General features: G+C 59.3%; 1 protein-coding gene across 1 annotated transcript; it reads left to right on the top strand.

The window, feature by feature from the left end:
- Positions 1 to 349: 349 nt before the first annotated feature.
- RGS14 (regulator of G protein signaling 14) lies at positions 350 to 11,744 on the top strand. The gene is made up of 15 exons (XM_062189625.1): positions 350 to 394; positions 6,657 to 6,678; positions 6,852 to 7,030; positions 7,325 to 7,417; positions 7,500 to 7,643; positions 8,112 to 8,255; positions 8,348 to 8,459; positions 8,741 to 8,850; positions 9,056 to 9,259; positions 10,267 to 10,340; positions 10,603 to 10,729; positions 10,808 to 10,889; positions 11,020 to 11,066; positions 11,143 to 11,242; positions 11,446 to 11,744. The coding sequence occupies exons 1-15, from the start codon at positions 350 to 352 to the stop codon at positions 11,646 to 11,648; spliced, it is 1,686 nt and encodes a 561-aa protein (XP_062045609.1). The 3' UTR covers positions 11,649 to 11,744.
- Positions 11,745 to 25,537: the final 13,793 nt, after the last annotated feature.

The following is a 25,537-nucleotide window of genomic DNA, read 5'->3' as shown; positions in this document are numbered from 1 at the left end:
CCCCAGGCACATGGAGGCCTCTGGCACGCATTGGTACCAGTGTGGGGCGCTGCCAAGGGTGCGTTGGCGGCATGTGTGTGCGTGCGTGAACGTGTGTGTGTGTGTGTGCGTGTGTAGGAAGAGGCGTTCGCTCTCTTAGACCTTGCTTCTTTCTGTGGTTTCGTTTCTATAGAGACACTTCCTGTGGCAGAGAAAAGAGGTAGTGAGCTGGTGTTTCAGGATGTGAGGGCCTGCGGAGCAGAGCCGGGCTCTCTACCGCCTGCCCGCCACTGTGCAAGCTCCGGCTGGTGCTCCCCACGGTCCCCATGGTGGGTGGCCCCCACAGTGGGGACCTGTGATCGGCGGCGGCATGCCAGGAAAGCCCAAGCACCTGGGTGTCCCCAACGGGCGCATGGTGAGTGTGGGCTCTGGGCCAGGGCCATGAGGAGGGGTGGGCACACCCAGGGTGGAGCCCAGGAGGCACGCCCGGTGGGGCTGGCCAAAAGCCTGTGGGCTAGCGGGCGGGAGAAGTTGTGTGCAGACAGCAGCAGGCAGTGCGTCCTGCTGCCCTCACCCCAGAACCCTTACAGATGGTCCTGCTGGAAGCTGGTACAGCTGGGGATGCAAGCAGAGCAGACCGGGCATGGGCCTCTGCTCCAGCCCCCATGGCTCCCTCACCTGCTGTGGGGCTAGCCTCACCTGGAACTGCCTGCATGCTGGGCTAACGGGGAACTCTGCCATGCCCTGTGCCCCCTGTCCACCCACACGGTGGCCCAAGCCCCCACACCTCACTCAGCCTCAGTCCTCTCCTCCTCACTCCATGTCCCGGGTACCCGAGGCCAGGTTTGGGGCAGCCCTAGGAGGCTATGTCCCTTGGGAGGGACCGTCTGGCCAGGACCGGCATTCTTTGGGCAGCCTTGGATGGGTCAGCAGGGTCAGGACAGGTTGGTGCAGCTTCTACCTGTCCTATTCCTGGGCAGGTAGGGCAGGGGTAGTGGAGCCCTAGGAGGCCCTGATTGAGTTGCCCCACCCCCTCGGCCCTCTGCCTGGCTGCTTGGCCCCTGACCAGAGCTGCCCTCCAGGATCTGGTGCTTCCCCTCTGCTCTGCAGATGGGGCAGGGTGTGCAGGGCTTCTCTTGTCTCCCAAGGGCGCCAGCCCTCTTGGCAGAGCCCCTCCTTAGGACACCAGGAGGACCCGACAGTGTCCTGGCCCCAGACCGAGCCCCCTCCTGACACTGTGGAACAAGGCCAACGGGGCCAGAGAGACCTGGTCGGTTCCAGTTCTGGCTCTGCTGTCCCTTCGAGCCTCAGTTTCCTTTTCTGTAAAGTAAGGACATTGGACGGCTCCGAGAACCCTGCTGAGCTGATGAAGTGGGCAATGACTATGCCCCACTGTGGCGGCCGCGTAAGCGTTAGCCCGATGCCCCTCACTAAGAAGCTGAGCCATGCCCTATCCCCATCCTGCCTCTTAATTCCCAAGACCTGTTGCCATCTCTCCTCCTTCCGGCATCTTCTTACTGCCTAGCCCCAGGCTAACTGTCGGGAAGACAAGCAAATCCTAGGCTGACTCAGTCCCCCCACTCACTGCCTGCCACCGACTCCACAGAGAGAGTTCCGGAAGAGCCCACCTGCCTTGCACTTCTACCTGGAGGCACGACCCTGCTCATGCTCCCCTAGGTGTCTAGGCTAGCTGGAGGCACGGCCCTGCTCACCCTCCCCTAGGTGTCCAGGCCAGCTGGAGGCACGGCCCTGCTCACCCTCCCCTAGGTGTCCAGGCCAGCAAGCCACAGAGGAGGAGTCCAGGCCCTCCCCAGAGTGCAGCTGGAGCAATGCTTCTGACACTGTGCCCAGAACTACTGGGCAGCTGAAGGGGGCGTGGGACCTGGCTTCTCTACCCAAAGTCCCAAGCTCTGTCCCCAGTCTCAGTGAGCCCAGAGATGCTCCAGCTCCTCTCAGCACCTCTCACACACGGGTCCGCCTTTGCCCTTCCTGGGTCTGCTCTAAACTGTCCGTGCACCCAAAGGTCACAGATAGGCTGCTTGGCTGGCCACTGGGCAGTTTTGTGAGGCCACGCTTGGCTGGGGTGAGAAGAAGTGGGCAGGCACCAATGTCCCTGCCAGGAGTTACCTTCCAGGGGAGCCTCAGAGGAATGCATGCCATGCTGAGGGCTGCCGGCAAGCAGAGGGGTCAGCACAGGAGCCCCGCCCCCTGCACTGCCTGGCTCAGTTTCTCCCCCAGCTCTCCCCACTGCCACCGCCACCCCCATCCCATTCCTTCGTCACTCCCTGCAGAGGCAGCTTCGCTTGTCAGCCTCGTCTTTCTGCCACTCAGCTTGTCAGGCAGTTCAGTGAAACCTGTCACTTAGCAGGCCCCAGCCCCCTCCCAGAGATGCCTTCACCCAGCCCCAACTGCCACCTCATTTGTTCACTCGCTCACTCCTTCGCCTCCCTCCCGTGGGCCCCCAAGACCCAGGCCCATCAGCCCAGGCACCGGCCCTCGAGCAGCTCCCAGTCTTGGCAGGGCACAAAAGACATGGGCGAGAAAGGCCAGGAGGAAGTCGGCTGTGAGTATGAGCCAGCTTGAGGGGTCTGGCGAGAGAGAAGTACCTTCTCCAGGGCCCACGAGAGGGGTTTTGAGGGATGTGTGAGCTAGAGCGGGGACAGGGCTCAGGCCAAATCCAGGATGTGGGCACACACGGGTCACCGCCCAAGGGGAGGCTGGGAGTTGAGCCTGGAGAGGGGCACCACGTTCTGTCACTGTCATCCGTGGGGTGGGGGACACTCGGTCTTCCTCTCCTGGAGAAGAGACTGCAAGGCCACGTGTCGGCTTGGGGGCTGGGCACTCCTGTGCATGGAGGTGACGAGGCTGCAGCTCTCAACAACCCCCAGGCCCTGTCAGGTTGGAGGACCAGATGCCCCAGTTCCAGTCCCAGAGAAGTCCCAGCAGGTTCCTCAAGTACTGAGGGGATGGTGGGCGGTGCCCAGCATAGGGGGTTCTCAGTGACCCGGCCCTGCCCTCCAGGTCTGCCCTCCAGAGGGCGCTGCAGTCCACCTCCAATTGGCCCTGCCCACCTGGGCCCCCAGGGCGGACAGCGGAGCCCTCCAACCTCCCCAAAGGGAGACAGCTCAGAACAGGGGCAGAGAAGACCTCAGGCTGCAGAGTCGAGCAAACTCGGGCTCTGGTCTCAGCTCTACCACCTCCCCGTGCCGCGATCTCCTCCTCTGTGGACCGAGGTCATAATACCTGCCATGCAGGATAGAGACGGGAGGAAGCAGTGAGGACACGAGTTTATGCCGTCAGAGGGTGCCTGTTGCGCAGTGCAAACTCAGGAAGTTTGGGACTCCCTCTCACTTTCAAAGCTCGCTCAGGCCGCCCACTTCCTAAGGACGGAGCGTGGCAAGCTGCAGTCTAGCCATGTCGGGGTCGGGGTGTCATGGGCACCACCACACCCTTCCTCACCGCTTCTTCCCCTTTTTCCCATTGGCTCACCACAAGTAAGCGGAGGTGGAGCGAAGCCACCTGCTCCAGCCCAGCTTCCCCAGGCCAGGCTACCGGCTTTGCACAGCACCGGCTGCGGGATGCCGCCTGGTGCTCCCTCACATACAGGGCCTCACGCGACTGTCACAGTAGCCCTGGGAGGGTGGAACTGCTCAGCCCCTGAGCTAGCCCCTGGGGAAAACAGGCTCAGGAGGAAGAGGGTGTTTGCCCCCAAGTGGCAGGGGTGGGGGCACGCCCCTCCTGTCTCTGGGCTTCTGTCCCTCCACTGATTCAATGCCAACAGGCTGGCAGCACCCAGAGGGGCAGGAGGGAGAACTGCACGTGGCAGACAATGGGTGGCTGGGGGTGCAGCGGGTGCGGGGGTCACAGCCCTGCAGTCGCCGGGTGACAATGGGACAGGGAAGGTGCTTCTGGAGGAGGAAGCTCAGATGGGTTCCACCCCCCGAGGGGGGAGAGATCAGACCAGGTGGGCATTAGTATGGGGGAAAGGGTGTTGTGGACTAGTGTTTGGGAGTGGCGCACATCAATGGGCAGAGCTGAGGAGTCGGGCAGGGGGAGCAGGAGCAGAGGCCCAGACAGAGGACACAGCAAAGCAGGAAGTGTGAGTGGGCAGGGATGTGGGGAGAATGGCAAAGTTTGATGATGTGTTGGGTGGGAGTGAGGGGGAAGGAAAGAGTGAGGCCCAGGTAGGATTTTAGCCGTAACCCACCAACTGCACATTCGGGGCAGGGAGAGGAGTCAAGGGGGCTACTGGGGGGGGGGGTGGACCTGGAGGGCCCTCACACCTCTAATCATGCAGACTCCAAGAAGCATAACAAAGAAAACAGCACCTCTAGTGACAAGCCAATCAGGGCGGGGGCTGGTTTTGGTCCCAGCACCTTCCACTGCATCTGGGGCTATGCCCACGGGAGAGGCGCAGGGTGCAGGAGGAGGGCAGGACCAGGTCGCCCTGTGGAGGGTGAGGGCGAGGCAGGAAATTTCCCAGAGAACCTGCGAGAGGGCGGTGAGGTTGAGAACAGCCGCAGCTGCTTGGCAGTGGTAGGAGGAGGCAGCGGGGCAGGGTGCAGGCATGTGCGGGCTGGGGAAGCCACTAGGCAGGGTAAGAGCGGGCTGCAAGGTGGTGGCCAGTTATCCCACTTGGCCCCTGCCTCCCACCCCAGGAGTTGGGAAGCACTGACAGTCGGGGGGATGGAGATGGCCCTGGTGATGCGGGTCACCTGCAGGCATCCAGAGTCAGGGCTACAGGGCACAGGGGACTTGGGAGCCGGTCCCAAGCCCAGCTACACTCACATGAGTTTGCTTCTTACCCCTTACGAGTCTCAACAAGGAGCCAAAGGAAGGCAGTGCTGATTCTGATCTGGGTCTGAAAGACCCCCAGCACCTGTGCGCTTCCCTCCAGAGCAGGAGGTCACCAGCTCACACCTCCAGCAGATACAGGCACCCATCCTGATGTGACAGCAGCAATTACAGCTTCCCTGGCGTTGTCTGGCTGGTGAGCTGAGAGCCGTCACTTGAGTATATTCAACTCACCCGCTCACAGCCACCCTCTCATCAGGACCCTTAGCTGTCCTGCTTTCATGGAGGGAGAAACTGAACGAGGCACAGAACTGACGCCCCTTGTCCAAGATCACACAGCACAAGCGTGGACTCAGTGCCTGCCTCCCACTGGCTCCAGAAGTAACACAGGTGTGCCCAGCAGGCCCCGAGGGCCTCGGAGGAACACACAGAAAGGCAAAGACGACTCAGTACCACACCTGGAGGAAGCGAGAGAAAGCTGAGGTTCTAGGCAGTCTCTGAGTACTAAACATGAGACATCTTTTCAGTTAAAATAAATTCTAAAGGCCGAGAAGATGAGGACACCTTACACATCAGCAGAGGCTGCCGTGGGACCTGGGCGCTCCCATGTGGCAGTGGGGAGCCAGCCAGGAGGGCAGGGGAGGGGGAGGGTGTTCTGGGGTGATGTCTGCAGGCCTGACTCCGGTGGGGATGCAAAGAGATGGATGACAGAAGCACCCATGACAGGGCCTGGTGAACATGGAGGAGGTGAGAGCGTGACTCAAATCCTGGTGGGGGCCCAGGTGATGCGAGCAGACAGGCTAAGGGCAGCCGGCTCAGGGACTTCTGCTTTGATGGGGCACAGGGGGTCCCTTTTAGGACTGGCTGAGTTTGAGGGGCTTAGGGGACCCTTTTGTGTGTGGAGGGAAAGTTAGCAGGAAAGTGGCTGTGTGTGTGTGTGTGTGTAGCTAGGATGTGTCCGAGGCAGAGAGGACACAGGACAGAGCCATCGTGGGATGGCGGTCACCTTGCCTAGGTAAGAGCTTCTGTGGAGACTGGTAGGGCGAGAAGTGAGGGAAACACTACAAGTGTCATTCCAAGAGCAGGGTGTTCCTGTACCATTAATGCCTGGGCTTCCCAGAGAGCTCAGAGCAGTGCCTGTGCGGAGCACACAGCTGCACCAGGAGTGTTCGGGGGCCCAGCCTGGACCCACTCACTTGGCTCTCCAAAGGTGGGGGCACGCCCGGTCACCCGGTGCTAACATGCATGAGCCACCGCTCTGTATGGTAGAACTAGCACCCTATGCCTGGCCCAAAGTGCAGTGGGGCCTGTGGAAGACCCTAGGCCCCGAGAGGGAACAGTTACCTCACAGAGACAACTGGCTACAGAGACACCTGTCTTCCACAAAACAGCCACCCTTGGGCCCCAGCCCCTGCCCTGCACCGGCCACCTTTCCGTAGGCTGTACTTACAGCAAAGGGATCCCTGTGCGGGGAAGGAAGCTGCTATTATTAACATCATCTCCTGTTTACAGCTGGAGGCCTAGCCTCGCGAACTGCTTAGTTAACCCAAAGCTAGTAAGCAGCAGAGACAGGATTCAAGTCTACAGTGCATACCTGAGCTCATCCAGTCGATGCTGGGAGGAGAGGGAATCTGGCAGCGGCTGGGGGGGGGGGCACTGGAAGGGACCTGGATGACACCATGGTTGGCAAATGATGGATGGGGAGCCAGGGCAGCTGGAGCCAAACCCTGACCAAGCCGTGGCCGGCTGGGGGCAGGGAAGTGGGCAGCACAGCTCTCTAGGTGGAGGGGAGCAAAGCCAGCTCCCTGGGGGCTGGAGCTGGAACTGGCCCCTTGGGATTCCTTGCAGGGCTCTGCCCTGACTTTCTCTGTGGTCTCTTGTAGGTTCTGGCTGTCTCAGATGGAGGTAAGCACGGGAGGCCTGGGGGGAGGAGAGAGAAGAGGGTGGACATGGTGGGGACCAGTTGCCACTTGCTGGCTTTCCAGGGGAGGTACCTGCAGACTGGATGCCCACAGCGGGGGGAGAGGGGGGCAGACCCAGGCAGCAAAGTTCACCCCCGTTTGTCTGTCCCCCTGCAGAGCTGAGCAGCCCGACGGGGCCCCAGGGCCAGGGTGAGGGCCGTGGCAGCTCCCTCAGCATCCACAGCCTTCCCAGTGGCCCCAGCAGCCCCTTCCCCGCGGAGGAGCAGCCTGTGGCCAGCTGGGCCCTGTCCTTTGAGCGGCTGCTGCAAGACCCGCTGGGACTGGCTTACTTCACCGTAAGCCCTGGGGTGGGGTGGGCAGGGTGCACAGCGCAAGTCAGCTGGGGGAAGGGAGGGGCGTGGATGGAGGGCTGCCCCAGGGGCTCTGCTGTCAGCTCCCTCCTCCTCCTCTCTTTCGCACCCTCTTCTGCAGTCTTCCTGCTGGGAACTTGGCTTTGTCCCTGGCTGTCTTTCTGGAGCTGGCTCCATCTGTCTGGCTGGCCCCATCTGTGTGGCTTCGTCTCTTGGCCCTGTCTGTGCCCGTCTGTGTGACCACGTCCCCCATGGCCTCCCTGTCTCCCCGGCTCCCAGGAGTTCCTAAAGAAGGAGTTCAGCGCGGAGAACGTGACTTTCTGGAAAGCCTGCGAGCGCTTCCAGAAGATCCCAGCCAGTGACACCAAGCAGGTGGGGGGAAGGGGAGCTGGGGCAGAGGGGTGGGGACAAGACCTGGCCACACGCCCGACCGTCTTCTGGCCCTCCTTCCCAGCTAGCCCAGGAAGCCCGCAACATCTACCAGGAGTTCCTGTCCAGCCAGGCGCTGAGCCCCGTTAACATCGACCGGCAAGCCTGGCTCGGGGAGGAGGTGCTGGCCGAGCCCCGGCCGGACATGTTCCGGGCACAACAGCTTCAGGTGAGCAGATCGGAGGGCCCGGCCTGGGATGCCCAGGGCGCCGCCGGGGGAGGGCGAGAAATGGGACGAGGGCGTGGTCAGGCTTGGGGGCGGGGCCCGAGTGGAGGAGGGTCGAGACTAATTTGAATGCGAGGACTCAGCTAAATGCAGGGACAGGGCCAGAGCCCCAGGTCGCTGGCGGAGGCTGCTGGGAAGGGCGGAGCCTAGCGGCGCTAGGGGCGGGGCCCAGAGTGGGTGGGTGGGGCGGGCCTGTGGGCAGCCCTTAGGAACTGGCTGGGGGAGGAGCCTCGTTGTGCTGGGGGCGGGGCCCAGAGTAGGTGGGAGGGGCGGGCCTACCGGCGGCTCCCAGGAACCGGCCTGGGGGCTTCCCCCTAGGCAGGGGCCCGGCCGGGGACTCAGGTGTCACTCCGGGGGTGTCGCACCTCCGGTCCCAGGCTTCGGTTCACCGCCCCCTCACTTGCCTCGCAGATCTTCAACCTGATGAAGTTCGACAGCTACGCGCGCTTCGTCAAGTCCCCGCTGTACCGTGAGTGCCTCCTGGCCGAAGCCGAGGGGCGCCCCCTGCGGGAACCCGGCTCCTCGCGCCTCGGCAGCCCGGACACCACGAGGAAGGTGCGGGCGCAGGGCGCGGGAGGCCGTCTGCGGGCGGGGCGCCCCGGGTGCGGGCCCGCCGGGGTGTGCCAGCGCCTTCCATGTGCCCGCAGAAGCCGAAGCTGAAGCCTGGAAAGTCGCTGCCGCTGGGCGTGGAGGAGCTGGGGCAGCTGCCGCCGGCCGAGGGCCCCGGGGGCCGCCCGCTGCGCAAGTCCTTCCGCAGGGGTGAGGGCCGGAGCGGCTGCCGAGACGGGCGGGGGCGGCGGTGTGGCAGCTCTGGGAGCACCCCTTCATCCTCCTGTGCCAGGGACCGTCCAGGTGTGCGGAAACCCAGATACCAGTGCCGGAGCCCACTGCGTTCCCCGGGTGATTCTGATCCCGGGCTGGACTGCAGGAAGTTCCCCCCGCGGGAGTGGGGGAGCCAAACCTCGCATGGGCCCCTCCCCCAGGGCTCCAAATAAGAGGTAGGGGCCGGAGGAGGGGCTCACGGCCTCCTTTCTCCCTAGAGCTGGGCGCAGTCACAAACTCCGCCATGCGCCGGGAGTCTCAGGGCTCCCTCAACTCCTCAGCCAGTCTGGACCTCGGCTTCCTGGCCTTCGTCAGCAGCAAATCTGAGGTGAGCCCAACGCAGAGGTTGAGCGTGGGCCTCGAACCAGACCCTGAGCTGCTCGGTGGTCTTCCCAGGCCCGTCCCGGCTTCTGTTCCCTGCCTTGCTCTCTGCCTAGCCCACCCCTCCGCCGCCTCATCCCGGTCCTCACCACACTGGTCCCCAGCACCAGTGCAGGTGCACATAACCTCCTCCCACTCCCGCCCAGAGTCAGAGCCACCGGAAGAGTCTTGGGGGCCCCGAGGGGGAGAGCGACAGCCGGCCAGGGAAGTACTGCTGCGTGTACCTGCCCGACGGCACCGCCTCCTTGGCCCTGGCCCGACCCGGCCTCACCATCCGAGACATGCTCGCCGGCATCTGTGAGAAACGAGGCCTCTCGCTGCCTGACATCAAGGTCTTCCTGGTGGGCAATGAACAGGTACAAACCCGGCCTGCACCAGGGCTCACTCTCCCCTGATCCCTGCCCGGCTCCATCCCTCATCCAACCCCATTCTTGTCATCCCTCCCTCCCTCATTCCGGCCCCCACCCCACTCCATCCCTGGAGGAGTCAAACCTGCAGAGTCTCTTTGGGGGTCAGGTCAGCATTTCCGGCTGGTGCCCAGAAGACTTCATGGAAGAGGCAACAGTTGATGAGGTTGGGGAGCGGTATGGCTGGCAGAGCTGGGTGGGTTGTGGGGGGTGGATATCCCAGGCAGAGTGATCAGCTTAGGCCAAGGCCTGGACATGAGCACTTCCAGGACATGATCAGGGCCTGGAGTGCGGGGCTGTGGGGCAGCAGCAGGAGGCACTCTGCCCACTCCCTAGGCCGCCAGGGCCCAGATGGGTTTTCATAGGCTAAATATAGCTCCACCACCCACACTCCACCTGTCCCTGCAGCCTGCCTGGGCCTACTGTCTGGGACAGGCTGCCCCCCTCTCCCCGCCCCTGGGCCTGGCCAGGCAGTGGGGCCTGGGGGGGTGGCGGTGGTGGTGGTGGTAATCACTAGTTACTCTTTGTGCACCAGTAGGAGGGAATGGTGTCCCAGAAGGCACAAGGCCTGAGTGGCTGACCAGGTGGGGGTGAGGGAACAAGTGTTTCCAGTGAGTCTGGTTGGGTTTCACAGGCCCCAGGGCCAAGGAGGCAGCTGTCCAGGGAGCGGATGCTGTCCCGGTCCAGGAAGGGTAGGCGGGTGACTCAGGCCTTAAGCTTGGCCATCCTGAAGCAACCCAGGTCTTCTCCCTAGCTCTGACCCACATCCCTGCTGCTCTTCTCCTTGGCCTGACCAGGCCCCCACTCTGGCCTGGTCCCCTACCCCACCTACCCCCTAGACCTGTCTCACCCAGCCACCCTTTCCGTGGGTGGCTACCAAGGACCCGAGGTGACTCCCAAAGGGTGGCTCCGGGCGGGGTAAGGGATTCTTAGACGGGCCCTGGCATCCGCAGAAGGCCCTGGTCCTCGATCAAGACTGCACCGTGCTGGCGGACCAGGAAGTGCGGCTGGAGAACAGGGTCACCTTGGAGTGAGTGTCCTGCCCCCAGGCCGGATCCCAGCTTTCAACTCTGGCCACCTCAGACCGGATTCCGACTACTGGTCATCCAGTCCTGTCTCAGGCCCCGCCCCTTGTGCTACCAGTCCCACCCCCGAGCGAAAGCTCCGCCCCCCTAGCCGGTCCCGCCCTCCCCGGTTCAAGCTGCAACCCCTCTCGCGCCTGTTCTGGGGTGGGTCTGGGGAGACAGGGGCTGGGCCGCCCGCCCCTCTGCAAGCCCGAGGGTCTCGCGCAGGCTGGAGCTGGTGGCGCTGGCGCGCGTGGTGCGGATCTCGGCCAAGCCCACCAAACGGCTGCAGGAGGTGCTGCAGCCCATTCTAGAGAAGCACGGCCTGAGCCCACAGCAGGTGTCGCTGCAGCGGGTGAGCGGCTGGGGGCCCGAGGCGGGGCGGGGCGGGGCCGGGCTCCGGCGTCCCGCGCGTTGCTAACCTCTCCCGCAGCCAGGCGAGAAGCAGCCGCTGGATCTAGAGAAGCTGGTGAGCTCGGTGGCCGCCCAGAGGCTGGTTCTGGACACTCTTCCAGGTAGGCGACACTAACCCGGTGGCTTTATCTCTGGGGACGCCTCTGGCCCAGGGAAGGGGCGGGGCGGGGGGGGGGCGGCGCCGTGGTCCAGGCGGGAGGCAAACAAGAACCGCGGCGCCCCCTGTCGCAGGTGTGAAGATCCTCGAAGCCAGGGACACATCCCCCCGCCGCAGTCAGGTGAGCGGGAGCCCTGGCGCGACCTCCTCGGCCCTAGTACATCTCCTGGCTGTGGCTCTGACCCAAGGTCTTGCAGGGCTGCCCTCCTGGAACCCAGGACAAGGCCGCCCATCCCCCTTCGCTGCTGGAGGCTCCCAGTGGTGCCACTGCGAAGAGGCAGACCTGTGACATTGAAGGTACATTTAGGGCATGGGGGACTGGGGACCAAAGGGAACAGGGCACGGGGGTTGGGGGCTGTTGAGGGAGGCACCAGCGAGGCTTGAGCTGAGGCAGGGGGCTGATGCCATTGGGGCTGGAACAGGCAGGCTGGCTGGCAGCCAGGGAGGCTGTGGCTGGCTGTAGTAAGGTAGGGAGAGTCCCTGACTCTGGCTGACCCTAGGTCTTGTGGAGCTGCTGAACCGGGTGCAGAGCAGCGGGGCCCACGACCAGAGGGGCCTGCTGCGCAAAGAGGACCTGGTGCTCCCAGAATTCCTGCAGCTGCCTGCCCAAGGGCCCGGCTCCCAGGAGGCCCCACCACAGACCGAATCAGCCACCCAGCCCAGCGCAGGGCCCTCAGACTCCACTGCCCGCCCGGCCCTCTGACAGCTGCCCAGACACCCAGGCTGGCTGCATGGCACCTGTTGGGCTGCGCATGCCCTAAGTCCCGCTGCATGCCCTGTTCATGCCCCGAGGGTTCCTGGCCCCTTCCTGCCATGGGCAGGCCCACAGGAATAGCCAGGAGTCATGGAGAGGAGACCTCCGGGGCCTCTCGCTGGATCTCCCATCCGTCCCTTGCAGCCAGGCCACGGGGGTGGGCTGAGCCCCTTGGTGCAGGTGTGCTCAACACAGAGGGGTGGCGTTGGCAGTGCCAGCCTCCCCAGCCTGTACCAAGCATCAGCAGAGGGCAGGAGGGGCCGGCCCCTCCTTAGGGAGCTGGTGGGAGTGAGGCCTGGGGGTGCAGGTGGGCAGCCCCGCCTCCACCTGCTGAGACTCCATTGTTCATGGGGATTTGCCATTGGCTTGGGGCAGCTGGGTTTGTCCTGAATGTATGATATTGTTATTATAATTATTATTATTCTGCCCTGAGGTGTGTTCCTTGTGCGCCTACCCCCCACCAACCATACTGCTTCTGTCACTAAGATCGGTGCCAGGAAGCTCTTGGGCTCCTCAGGATGTGTGTCCTGACTTCCTGTTTTCATCACCTCTCTTCCTGACTGCACAGAAGATGGAGTGTGTCGGGGGGGGGAACCCTCTGGGGAGCCGTGCCTCTGCCATCCTTAAGCTGCTGCTCTGTGGCCTCCGGATCTGAGTCCATCGTCCTGGTCTCTGCTGTCTGCTGCCCTGTGGGACCTAGTGTCTCTGCACACATGACTAGGGGTCCTTCAGCTACCTCAAGGATGTATGGGGGCACTTGTTGTTGTGGGGGGCAGATCCTCACCCGCTGGCTGCCTCGGAGCCCACACAGGGAGAGGAGGCAGGGAGGACCTCCAGGAGAGCCTGCAGGAAGAGAAGTCAGACCCAGTCCCAGCCCAGAGAGGCGAGTGTGGTCCCAGAGGAGGCAAGGGAGCCCATGGGAGCCTCCCTGGAGGGCCCCAAGCTGTCTTCCCAGGTCCAGGTCTTTGTCCCTTCCGCTAGGGAGGCCCTGACCCAGCTCCTCTCCATGCTCAACATCAGTGGCATTTACTGGCCCAGGCTGCTTCTCTCTGGGGACTTCAATCCTCTGCCCCCTCAGCCCATTTTAACCCACCCGGCTGCTGGGGTAGGCTGCTGGCCAATGAGAGTACTGCATTGCCCCAGCCAGTCAGATACTCCATGCCCCCGGCCAATCAGAGCAGCCCATTCTCCTGGCCAATCAGCCCACCCCATTTGTTCCAAGTCAGGATTCTGATCCTGGTGGTTTTCTGTCACCTGCGGGGATTTGCAGAAGGGCCTGCTGGGAGAGAATGTGAATGGAGGTGACTGAGTGAACTGGCCGCAGCGGGGCAGGACTCCTGGCGGGATTCAGCCGGGACGCAGGTTTTCTCCTGTTCAGGCCAACAAACCTTTCTGGGTGTGTGAGCCCTGGACTCACAGAGAGTGTCTGAGACCTGGCACCCCCAAAGTCCTGTCTCAGAGAAGCCCTCAGCCCAAGCACCTTGGAGGGGCTTTCCCTGGCCACCCCACGGAGGGCTTCTTTCAGAACATTTCCCACACTGCCATCCTGGGAGGAGCCTGGTCCACCTTGTCTGCCAGCCACTCCATCCTCTAGCCTAGTGAGCTGATGCAGCAGCCAGGGTCCAGGGTGGGGCCGGGGTAGAGAGGGAAGCAAACCCAGAGCCCCTTCCCCTCGCCAGCGTCCTGGGACCTGAGGCTCTTCCCTGAGGGGACAACTTCCCACATGCCGGGGACAGAGGGACAGCACAAGGTACCCTATGGGGCTGCCCCCCACCCCCCAAATTGGCAGATTCTGCAGGCCAAGGCACCCTTCACCCAACCCTGCATCTCTGCAGACCTGATAGTAACACCTGTCACTTTTAGGGGCCAATGGGATTGTCCAATGCACTAGAGCCCTCCCACCTGAGGTGGCTTCTGCAGGGAGAGGAAGTCACATTTACCAAGTTCCCAAGTTATGTGTGCTCCATCCCTTGTCACCATTGTCTTCACAGCAAAACAAGCAGGCTGCAGGAGGGGACTTGGCCAGCCCAGAAGGTTGTCACTGGGGCTTCACCAGTGCTGGAGCCACAGAGACCCCTGAGAGGGGCCAGGGCCCTATTGGGGGAGGGTACATTGGTAGGACTCCCATGGGGCCCAGTTTGGGACTTTTCTGCTGAAAACTAAGAACAGCAGAATGTGAGTCCAACATTAGCCCCAGAGGATTGCTCCCAGGCACGAGGGGGAACAGTCCTGCAGGGTTGTCGTCTTGGCCCCAAAGTGGCAAACAACCACACGTGCCACACGTGGTGTGTCCACACTCTGCAGTGGCACGCAGCAGGCACAGACTGGGCACAGCCTGCCTTGAGGTGGGAGGTTTTGTGAGATGTGCTATTGTTCAGGGACATAAAGCCAAGACGAGCAGTGCACGTGGGATGATGGGTGACTTGTGAAGAGCAGGCATTTGTCCTGCTCACACCTGTGGAGCTGGGGCATCCGAGAGCAGGGCACAGCAGCCAGTGGTGGCCTCCTGCTGCCTCCTCATGTGGTAGGGAGACAGCCAGCTTCCAAACAGCTTTTTTTTTTTTTAATTTTTAAAAATGTATTGAATGACACAGTTACAGAGAGAAAGAGAGCGAGAGATCTTCCATCCACTGATTCACTCCCCAAATGATCACAACAGCCAGGGCTGGACCAGACTAAAGCCAGGAGCCAGGAGCTTCCTCTGGGTGTCCCATGTGGTGCAAGAGCCCAAGGACTTGGGCCATCTTCCACTGCCTTCATAGGCGCACCAGCAAGGAGCTCAATCAGAAATGGAGCAGCCAGGACTCAAACCAGCACCTACATGGATGCTGGCACTGCAGGCAGTGACTTTACTTGCTATGCTACAGCCCCAGCCCCACCTTGCTCTTTTTTTTTTATTTTAAAGATTTATTTATTTATTTGAAAGGCAGAGTTACAAAGAGGCAGAGACGGAGAGAGAGAAAGGTCTTCCATCCACTAGTTCACTCCCCAAATGGCCACAACAGCCAGAGTTGAGCTGATTCAAAGCCAGGAGTTAGGAGCTTCTTCTGGGTTTCCCACATGGGTACAGGGGCCCAAGGATTTGGGCCATCTTCTACTGCTTTCCCAAGCCATGGCAGAGCTGAATGGGAAGTGGAGGAGCTGGAACTCAAACTGGCGCCCATATGGGATGCTGGCACTGCAGGTGGCAGCTTTACCTGCTACGCTACGGCGCCAACCCCCCAGCTTGCTCTTATAACAGAGCCATTCCTGTCTTAACTCATGAATCCCATGGTTCAGAAATGGATGCCTCGGGGCTGGCGCCGTGGCACAATAGGTTAATCCTCTGCCTGTGGCGCCGGCATCCCATATGTGTGCCGGTTCTAGTCCTGGCTGCTCCTCTTCTGCTCCAGCTCTCTGCTATGGCCTGGGAGAGCAGTGGAGGATGGCCCAAGTCCTTGGGCCCCTGCACTCACGTGGGAGACCAGGAAAAAGCACCTGGCTCCTGGCTTCAGATCGGCACAGCTCCGGCCATTGCGGCCATTTGGGGAGTGAGCCAACGGAAGGAAGACCTTTCTGTCTTTCCCTCTCACTGTCTGTAACTCTAACTCTCAAGTAAAATAAATAAAATCTTAAAAAAAAAAAAAAGAAATGGATGTATCCACTATCCACTCACTCTATTGACTCAGGCACCTCCCTAAGGCTTCACCTCTCAACGCTGCTGCAGTGGGGACCGCCAAAACCATCGCAATACCTTTGTCTTCATACACACAGGCACTTACAGGTGTACAGAAAGGAGTGAGGGTCCCGGAAGGACCCCTGCCAAGCTGGCAAGAAGATGGGGGAGGGACCAGGGTTGGGTCGGTGATTACAGGAGATGTTCACCTTAGTTTTACCTTCTTGCTTTTTCCCCAAGATTTTTATTTATTTATTTGAGAGGTAAGAGTTACAGACATTGAGAAGGAGAGACAGAGAGAAATATCTTCCATCCGTTGGTTCACTCCCCAAATGGCTGCAACAGCCAGAACTGCACCAATCTGAAGCCAGGAGCCAAATGCTTCTTCCAGGTCTCCCACAAGGGTGCAGGGCCCAAGCACTTGGGCCATCCTCCACTGCCTTCCCGGGCCACAGCAGAGAGCTGGACTGGAAGAGGAGCAGCCAGGACTAGAAGCGGTGCCCATATGGCGGAGGATTAACCTACTGTGCCACGGCGCCAGCCCCTACCTTCTTTTTAAAGCGTGTGATTTTCCGCCATGCTGACTGCAGAGTTCTTGCAAGCCCCTCTGTGCCACTGCTGGCTGCTCACCCCCACCAGGGCTCCAGTTCTGATGGGAGCCTGGGCTCTCTACCTTGCCCATTTGGTTTGTCTGGGTGTGCCCCTCTGCCCTCATACCCTCTGGGACCCCCTCCCGCACAGCCGCGAAGCAAGCCTGGGCCGGGGGAAGACCCAGTTCTTTCCTCCAAGTCTCTGTGCTCCCACAGTCCCTCAAGGCTGCTGGCTCTCCCTCAACCCTCAGACCTGCAGCAGAGGGACTTGGGCTGACTTGACTCCTGGGGACCAAGGGAAGGTGAAGGAGTATCCCCTTACCCCCTCACCAGCTGGGAAACCAGGAGAGGGGTCAGTCCTGTGCACATTGTACATACCATGAAGGAAAGGCAAGAACACACATTCACATGTGGACCGCTCTGCATCCCCCCAGCTCCCGTATGCAGATGCCACCGGCCAGCAGAGCAGATGTGACACCCCCATAGGACCAAGCCCATGTGATTCCAAGCCTCCAAGAGACAATCTTGCTACTCATCTCTTCTCCTTTTCCCTTCCCGACAGTCTTGGGACTGGCAGAGGAGGTGGCACGAGGTGGCACAGGCAAGCCCAGGCACCCAGTGACTTCAGTTCTGGTCCAGGGTGGGGGCAGGTAGAGGTACCGGCTGCTCACCTGGAGCCCGCACTAGAAGTGCTGATGCAGCAGTGGGTTGGTGCTCCCTGGGGCAGCCACCTTTACCCACCAGGGTGAGCGCAAGGTGCAGCCTGCAGGGGGCTTGGCTGCACCAGGTGCAAGTCAGGTGACTCTGGCTTTTGAGGGTTCTGGGAGCTGGAATTCCACTTCCACAGGGAAACACAGGCCAAGAGAAGGAGACACACACACAGTGGGTTACGCTGAACCAGGTGTAGCCCAGGCTGGGCACAAGGCTGTGAGCTTTGCAGCTCCAGGGGGCCACCCTCCGTGTCCTCAGTGGTCCCAGTGGGGCCTAGGGAGAGCTGGGACCACGAATGTCTGAGAATGCAGGGTCTGGGCTCCATGGCCACCATGGCACCTGTCTCCAGAGCACTGGCTTGGGACAGGGACAGAAAACCAGGAAGAGTGGACTCAGTTGTGGGTGCTGGCTGTTGGAGCCCAGGACATAGCACCTGGAGCAAGGAACTTGATGAGAGAGCTGAAACCTCGGTCCCAGCACCTAGGACTAGAACTTCAAGTTTGACAGCCACAGCCTGAGCCTAGAGCTGGGAGACTCGAACTCAGGACCTGGAGCCCGGGAAGTGGATTGAAAAAATGCAGTCAAGGCCCTAGAACTTGCCATGAGAGGCTTCCAAGGAGCTTGGGCCTGAAAACCCAGGGCTAAGCTCCAGGCCCAAGCTCTGGAGCCCAGACCTTGGAGCTTCAAGTCCGGAAATGCAGGCGCCAGAGCCTCCCCCAGGCCTGGCCCCTGGGGCCGGTGTGAAGGGCACAGGGCTGCAGCCACGGAGGAAGGGACAGAGGGGAAGAGGCTTTTTGAGAAAAACCCAGAGCAGCCTCAGCTCTTTTGGTCACAGACTTTGACCTTGTCAGTAAATGAGTGACCGGCCACCCGGAGCCACCAGGGTTACTCATTATGCAGGGGACTTATCTCCCAAAAGGGGCTGGGGCCCCCTCAGGACAGCCACTCTGGCCCTGGGCCCACAGGAGGAGCCTCGGATGAGACGGTGTCTGGGGCCTGGCCTGCTCTGGGCTGGCACTGGGCAGCTCAAATTGAATTCCAGGTTCTTCAGGAAGGGGCAAAGCCAAGAAAACTGGGGGAGAGTTGGCTGTGCCCCCAGAGGAAGGTGCCAGGTGGTCTTCCCCAAGCCGTCATGCAGCCTGGTGCCGGGAACTGCTGTGGCCACAGTGTGAAGGGGGTGCATCTGCCGTGTGTGCAAGACACACACGTGATGGTGTGCATGTGCAACCGTGTGCCCGTCCGGGGCTGGGATGAGATGGCCGCTGCCACGTTCCCGACGTCCAGTGCTGTGGCGACTCACGTGTTCGCCGGCTCGGTAACACGCTTGTGAGAACGGGCAGGAACCTCAGACTTCGCTGACAGGGAGCCCTACAGTGGGGTGACACTCGGCCCCCCAGTTTGCCAGTTCCAGGACAGGGTGCTCTTGATCGCCCCCAAATGTTAGGTGCCGCGGAACAGCCACACGCGATACTTAGGGAGCAGCTGCATGGAGCAGAGAATGACAGACGTGCTGGCTGTGCCAACCATCACAGCTTGTAGTTCCTGGACGCACACTCTTGTTCTCGGGCGTTCTCTCCCCGCTGTACCTCCTGGGGACAGTGTTCCCGATGGTGCGATGACATCCTGTGCTCGCACAGCCTCTCGCGCTCACACTGGCCCTGCTGTCTCCTTCCCCAACAGGGCGGGCCCCGTCCCTGCCAGCCTCCACCTGCTATATCCCTGCTCTCAAATGGCCTGACCCTGAGGCAGCATTGTACCAAGCTGGTCAGCGTGGCTGTCAGGATGTGGTCCTCCCTGGGCTTTTCAGCACTCCTCTGGCCCCGTGCCTCTGCCTGAGCCCCACCTTTACATGGGGGCGCTCCCTGGGGCACGACTTCCTAGACCTGGCTTTAGACTGGCAAGGTAGCAGATAGCTGAGTCACCAGGACACGATGCTGGGATTTGTGCTGAACAGTTCATGTGGGGGGGGGGCAGCATTTAAAAATGAGAGGGGTGGGGCCAGAGTTGTGGCACAGCAGGTGGAGCCACCGCCTGTGACACCAGCAGCCCATATGTGTGCAGGTTCGAGTCCCAGCTGTTCCACTTGTGATCCAGCTCACTGCAAATGTGCCTGGGAAAGCAGCGGAAGATGGCCCAAGAGCTTGGGACCCTGCACCCACGGGGGAGAGCTGGGTGGAGTTCTTGGCTTCTGGCTTCAGCTTATGGCTGTTGTGACCATTTGGGGAATGACCCAAGCAGATAGAAGATCCCTCCCTTTTTTCCTCTCTCTCTGAAACTGCATTGCAAGTAAATAAATCAACCTTTTAAAAAAAAGATTTATTTATTTATTTGAAAGTCAGAGTTACACAGAGAGAGGAGAGGTAGAGTGAGAGAGAGAGGTCTTCCATCTGCTGGTTCACTCCCCAGATGACCACAATGGCCAGAGCTGCATGATCTGAAGCCAGGAGCCAGGAGCCAGGAGCTTCTTCAGGGTCTCCCATATGGATGCAGGGGCCCAAGGACTTGGGCCATCTTCTGCTTTCCCAGGCCATAGCAGAGAGCTAGATCGGAAGTGGAGCAGCCGAGACTCAAGCCTCTGCCCACATGGGATGCCGGCGCTGCAGGGGGCAGCTTTTACCCTCTATGCCACAGTACCAACCCCTATCAACCTTTAAAAAAGATGAGAAAAGGTGACATAATTGCTTCTGTTTTGAAATGACAAATGGAGGCTTTTGGGGGGAGAGGGGGGAGCCCGGGAGAAGGAAGAGCATTTGGGAGGCAGATGCAGTCACCCAAGGGAGATGGCAGTGGCTCAGGCCAGTGAAACGGGAGGTTGGGGAGCACCTGGAGAAGTCAAACTGGGACGCCTGGAAGTGGGTAGAACCGAGGAGGCAGCAGAGAAGGAAGCCTCCAGGGCTGGGGTGGATGGACGAAGCTGGGAAAGCGAGGAGGCTGGCTGGGGGTGAGCGGCACAGCAGGTGCTCAGACACACGGCTGCCTGCTCCTGCAGAGCCCTGGCAGCACCGCCCGTGCACACACGTGCTGGCACATCCTCCTGCTTGCCTCTTCTGGGGAGCAGTCCCCAGTCTGCTGGGCTCCCAGAAAGTCTAGGGAGGACCTGCCAGAGCCCGAGCACAGACATCACAGGCACCCCCATCTAGAGGGACAAGGCAAGTAGTGGCGGGGGGCCGGGGGACTGGAGTGGGGCTGCTTCCTCTGCAACTCTCAAGAGTCCCCAAGGCAGCTGGGGTCAGCTTCAAAGGTTTGCTGGGATCACTAGGCCTGTAGCAGCCCCACCCTCCAAAAACTGGATTTGGAAATAGCAGCATAAATCCCCAGCAGTTCGGAATGACATGACAGGGTCTTCAAGGACTTCATGGAAAATGCATACTATGAAAAAACTGCATGGATTTGGGGGCAATTTTTTTTTTACACCAAAATAAGCTCATCTTTTAATTCCATGTTCCATGAGCATTTTGAAGCCCTCTTGTATCTCTGTGATGTGTTTGATCAGTAACTCCTCCCCACTGGACCCGGAGCTCTATGACATCAAGGAAAGTAGCATCACAGATGTCATACATCATTACCTCCGCAGGTAAGCTGCCGCCAGGGATACCCACATTCCAGGTTGGAGGACCTGGATTTGAGTCCCGGCTCAGCTCTCCATTCCACACCCTGGGAGGCTCAAGTACTTGGTTCCCAGCCACCCACATGGGAGACCCAGATTGAGTTAGGGCTCCTGGCTTCAGTGTGGTGCAAACCCAGCTGCTTCAGGAATTTGGGAAGTAAACCGGTGGATGAGAGACCTTTCTCTGTCATTCCAAGTCTCTGTCTACTTTTCAAATAAATAATTAACAATTTTAAAATAGGGGTTGGGGTTGTGGTGCAGTGGGTTAAGCTGTCACCTACAATGCTGGCATCCTATATGAGCACAGGTTTGAGTCCCGGCTGCTCCACTTCCAATGCAGCTCCCTGCTGATGTCTCTGGGAAGGCAGTGAATGATGGCCCTGCCACCCATGTGGGAGACCTGAATGGAGTTCCAGACTTCTGGATTCGGCCTGGCCCATCCCCAAACACTGTGGCCATTTAGGGAGTGAGCAGGCAGATGGAAGATACTTCTCTCTCTGTAACTCTGCCTTGCAAATAATAAATAAATCTTAAAAAACAAAGAAAGGAAGAAAGATTTTGGGGGGGCCGGCACTGTGGCGTAGGAGGTAAAGCTGCTGCCTGCAGTGCCGCTATCCCACATGGGTGCTGGTTCTAGTCCCAGCTCCTCCTCTTCCGATCCAGCTCTCTGCTATGGCCTAGGAAATCAGTAGAAGATGGCCCAAGTGCTTGGGTCCCTGCACCCATGTGGGAGACCCGGAAGAAGCTCCTGGCTTTGGATCAGCCCAGCTACAGCCATTGCAGTCATTTGGGGAATGAATCAGCAGGTGGACAATCTCTCTCTCTCTCTGTCTCTCTCTGTCTCTCTCTGTCTCTGTCTCTCTGTAATTCTGCCTTTCAAATAAATACAGAGGCAGAAGGAGAGAGAGAGAGAGAGAGAGAGAGAGAGAGAGAGAGAGAGAGAGGTCTTCCATCCACTGATTTACTCCCAAATGGTCACAACAGCCGAACATGGGTCAATCTGAAGCCAGGAGCCTGGAGCTTCTTCCAGGTCTCCCATGTGGGTGCAGGGGCCCAAGGACTTGGGCCATTTTCTACTGATTTCCTAGGCCATAGCAGAGAACTGGATTGGAAGAGGAGGAGCAGGGACTAGAACCAGCACCCATATGGGATGGCGGCACTGCAGGCAGTGCCTTTACCTGCTATGCCACAGTGCCAGCCCCAATAAATAAATCTTTAAAAAATAAAATTAAAATTTTTTTTTTATTTCAAAGGTAGAGTTACAGAGAGAGACAAAGACAGGGAGGTCTTCCATCTGTTAATTTATTTCCCAAATGGCCTGGACCAGGCCAAAGCCAGGAGCCTGGAACTCCATCTGAGTCTCCCATGTGGGTGGCAGGGGCCCAAGTACTTGATCCACCTTCGGTTACTTTCTTAGGCACACCAGCAGGGAGCCAGAAAGGAATGGAGCAGGCGGGACTTGAACCAGTGCCCATATGGGTTGCTGGCATCGAAGGTGGCAGCTCAACCTGTTGCACCACAACACCAGTTCAAAAAAAACTATTTAAAAATTAACCTCATTGAAAAGGAGAAGCACCCTGGGTCATCAGGATCACCTTTGGACACGGCTGCTCCTGACAGCGGCACAAGTGCAGCTCTGGTGGGCAGGGTTTCTGAGTTCTTTATTTTTGGTGCAGGTGGTGTCAAGGTGTCTGTGGGAGTGGTGCTTGGGCCCAGACAGCCCCCAAGCCCCTCCCTGATGTGACCTTAACAGGGCCTCAGCCCCGGGATGCAAAACTTCTAATGATCGCATTTCTCTGACCCAGGGAAGTCCCCCTTGCCTAACCTCTGCATGAGTGCCAACCTTAACCAAGCCACCCTCCAAACTGAAGAGGTTCTAAGACACCCGAAGACCCACTACCTAAATAGGGTTCATGACAGGATGTGATGCAACCATTAGAACCAGCGTGTGTGCTGAGTGTGAAGACTGATCGGGCTGATGGCCCGATGGTGCAGGAGAGGGGTGGACAGCCGTGTCCCCAGCGTCCCGGCGGCCTCTCTGGGGAGTGGGGCTGCTGGGTAATTGGAGACCTTTTGAGAAGCCCTCTGAGGTGGCTGCTTTTCTACTTGAGTTCCCCGGGATGTCCCCACACAGGCTCTTGAGTTCAGCAGGTTGTCCCCACACAGGCTGATGCTACGGTTTGGCGCTCAAACCAGGACGCTTTTCAGAGTGAAACGGGACTCTGGGTCAACAGTCCGAAACCAGGAAATGCACAAGCCAACCAGAACTTGCAGTCACTCACCCCAAACCCACTCCCAGCAGCACCCTCGCCTCACCTTCTCCTCTCCCCTGGGGATTCTGAGATCTACACTGACAAAGCCATGTTGTCGCCGGCCTGGGATCCATGGCCAGGCTGGGCTGGGTCTCTACTCCTGGCTACTCTGACAAAGTCCATTATGAAGTCTATGCAGGGGACCACTGCTATGCCCAGGCAGTGAATTAAGAATGAATTTGGAGTGCTGGATTCTGTCCTGGTTGCTCCTCTTCCAGGCCAGCTCTCTGCTGTGGCCCGGGAGTGCAGTGGAGGATGGACCAAGTCCTTGGGCCCTGCACTCGCATGGGAGACCAGGAGAAGCACCTGGCTCCTGCCATCAGATCAGCATGGTGCGCCGGCCGCAGCGCACCAGCCGCAGTGGCCATTGAGAGGTGAACCAACAGAAAAGGAAGACCTTTCTCTCTGTCTCTCTCTCACACTGTCCACTCTGCCTGTCAAAAAAAAAAAAAAAAGAGAGAGAGAGAGAGAGAGAATGAATTAGTGGGGCCAACACTGGTGTAGGGGGTTAAAGCCCTGGCCTGCAGCACTGGTATCCATATGGGTGCCAACTCGAGTCCCAGCTGCTACACTTCCAATCCAGCTCTCTGCTATGGCCCAGGAAAGCAGAAGAAGATGGCCTAAGTGCTTGACCCCTGTACTTGTGTGGGAGACCTGGAAAAAGCTCCTGGTTTTGGCCTGGCCCAGCCCTAGCCATAGTGGCCATTTGGGGAGTGAACCAGCGGATGGAAGCCCTCCTCCATCTCTCTCTCTCTCTCTCTCTGTCTCTCTCTCTGTAGCTCTGCCTTTCAAATAAATAAATGAATCTTTAAAAAAATCAGAATGAATTTGTGGGGCTGGCATTGTGGTGTAGCGGGCTAAGCCATCGCCTGCAGTGCCAGCATCTCCTGGCTCCTGGCTTCAGTGTGGCATAGCCCCTGGCCATTGTGGTCATTCGGGCACTGATCCAATGATTGACACACACACACTCTCTCTCTCTTTCTTTCTGTCTCCTCTCTCTGTAACTCTGTCTTTCAATTAAGTGAAAAATAAATTTTAAAAGACTTTTTTAAAATTCATTAACCTTTGTCAAATTAAGGAGGACCCATGCAGACCCATCCGTCTTTCTCATGGAAAGGCTGGGTCTGTGTCACCCTGCCATGGGACTGCAGCTAGGGGACCTTGGGAATCAGAGCTCAGCAGCTGGTGAGCTGAGAGCAGGTGTCGACCTGAAACAAGGCCAGTCTAGAGAAGATGGGGGCTTTCTTATGGTTGGCACTGCCAGCCGAGGGACTCTGCTCCAGCCATGGCAACACTGAATTCTACAACTCCCTGCAAAAGCACTGCTAACTCATTGCCATTTTAGACGTGGAGGGAAGTGACACAACTTGCCTCAGAATCCGGTGCTGATTCAGGGATGCTTAGGCTCTTGCTCAGACCAGGAGAGAAGTTGGCCTTGCTGGTCTTGGCCCAACATAAAGAGGAGCTCAACAAATGTGCTCAGGAACGGATGGAAAGACACACAGCTGGCTGGATGACCAGATGGGTGGGTGGATGGATGGATGAGTGGATAGACGGATAGGTAGATGAACCAGATGGATTGATGGGTGATGGATGGGTGAATGGGTGAATGGGTGGATGGGTAGATGGGTGGATGGGTGGATGGATGGATGGATGGATGATGGATAGGTGGGTGGCTGGGTGGAGGGCTGGTTAGCTAGATGGATGAATGGATAGATGGATGGGTAGATGAACCAGATGGATTGATGGGTGGCTGGATGGATGATGGATGGATGGATAGTGGCTGGATGGATGATGGATGGATGGTGGCTGGGTGGATGGTGGATGGATGGATGGATGATGGATGGGTGGATGGATGGGGATGCATGGATATTATTGGGGAGTTACTGTGGTTACTCAGCTTTCCAACTTAGATAATGGAACTCACCATCGCTCAATCTGATCAAACCTTTAATCCCTCCCCAAGTTCCCTCTCATCTCCCTGTGAATCTGGGTCACTGCTCATGCTCCACAGTCCCATGAGAGAGAAATATGGTTCTCTAAGGCTCCCAGAGACTCCTCTACACAGACCTTGTCTCATCACCAACTTTCTGATGAAGAGATGCAGCCATCAACTACGCCCTCTGCTCCTCTCCTCCTCACCAATCCACTGCTCGAGTGTCCTGGGGAGGCACGTGTCTTCCCCATCCCTCCTGTTCCTGCCTTAGTCTGGCCTCATCCTCTCTCCCCTGGACCATCTCATCAGCCTTCCAAATGCTCTCTCTGTTACCCCCCTCCCAGAACACTCATTGGATCAGGTCCTTCCCAGCCTGGCCACTCACAGCCTGGATCTGCAGTCCTTGGCCAGGCACTGGGCCCCTCTACAACTCAACGCTGTGCAGCCAATCTGGGCTTGTCCCCTGATGCTTTCCCCAGCACCTGCTCCCTCTCTTCTGAGCTCCCACCCCACCCCAAGATGCCCAGATGGACCCACAGACACTCAGCTGCAGAGCAAGGCCACAGTATACTTAGGGCACTTCCCAGGGAGTGCTGTTGGGCCAGGAATGAGGAGAATGGGCCAGAGCCACAGAATCTCTTCCCAGACCCTGGTATCAGGGTCCCTGCTGGGGGCAGAGGGTCACCTGGGCCCTCCTGTGTTGCAGTCCAGGCCCAGTGTCTGTGTGGGGGAGGGGAGCCTGACTTCAGACGCCCCCTGCAGAACCCACGATTAGCAATTAACTGGAAGGAATCTTGGGGGTGAGGTTAATTGGGGAAGAGAGGGAGGGCAGCTAGGATTCTAGAGACTTTGCCCTTGACCCGAGGGTATAAAGAGGAGGCTAGGAGGTTCTTGGGCTCCTGGAGGCTTCCTTGAGCCACTGAGCAGGAGCTGAAACACAGACGCCAAGGTGAGCTAGGGTCCCCGCATCCCCACCCCACCCCGGCTCGGCAGGAAACAGCCTATCACCTAAGCTCCATTTCTGTCC

Source organism: Lepus europaeus, chromosome 4 (genome assembly GCF_033115175.1).
Source record: "Lepus europaeus isolate LE1 chromosome 4, mLepTim1.pri, whole genome shotgun sequence".
NCBI lineage: Eukaryota > Metazoa > Chordata > Mammalia > Lagomorpha > Leporidae > Lepus > Lepus europaeus.
The sequence above is the reverse complement of the archived record's forward strand: the minus strand, read 5'-3'. Positions and strand labels throughout refer to the sequence as shown.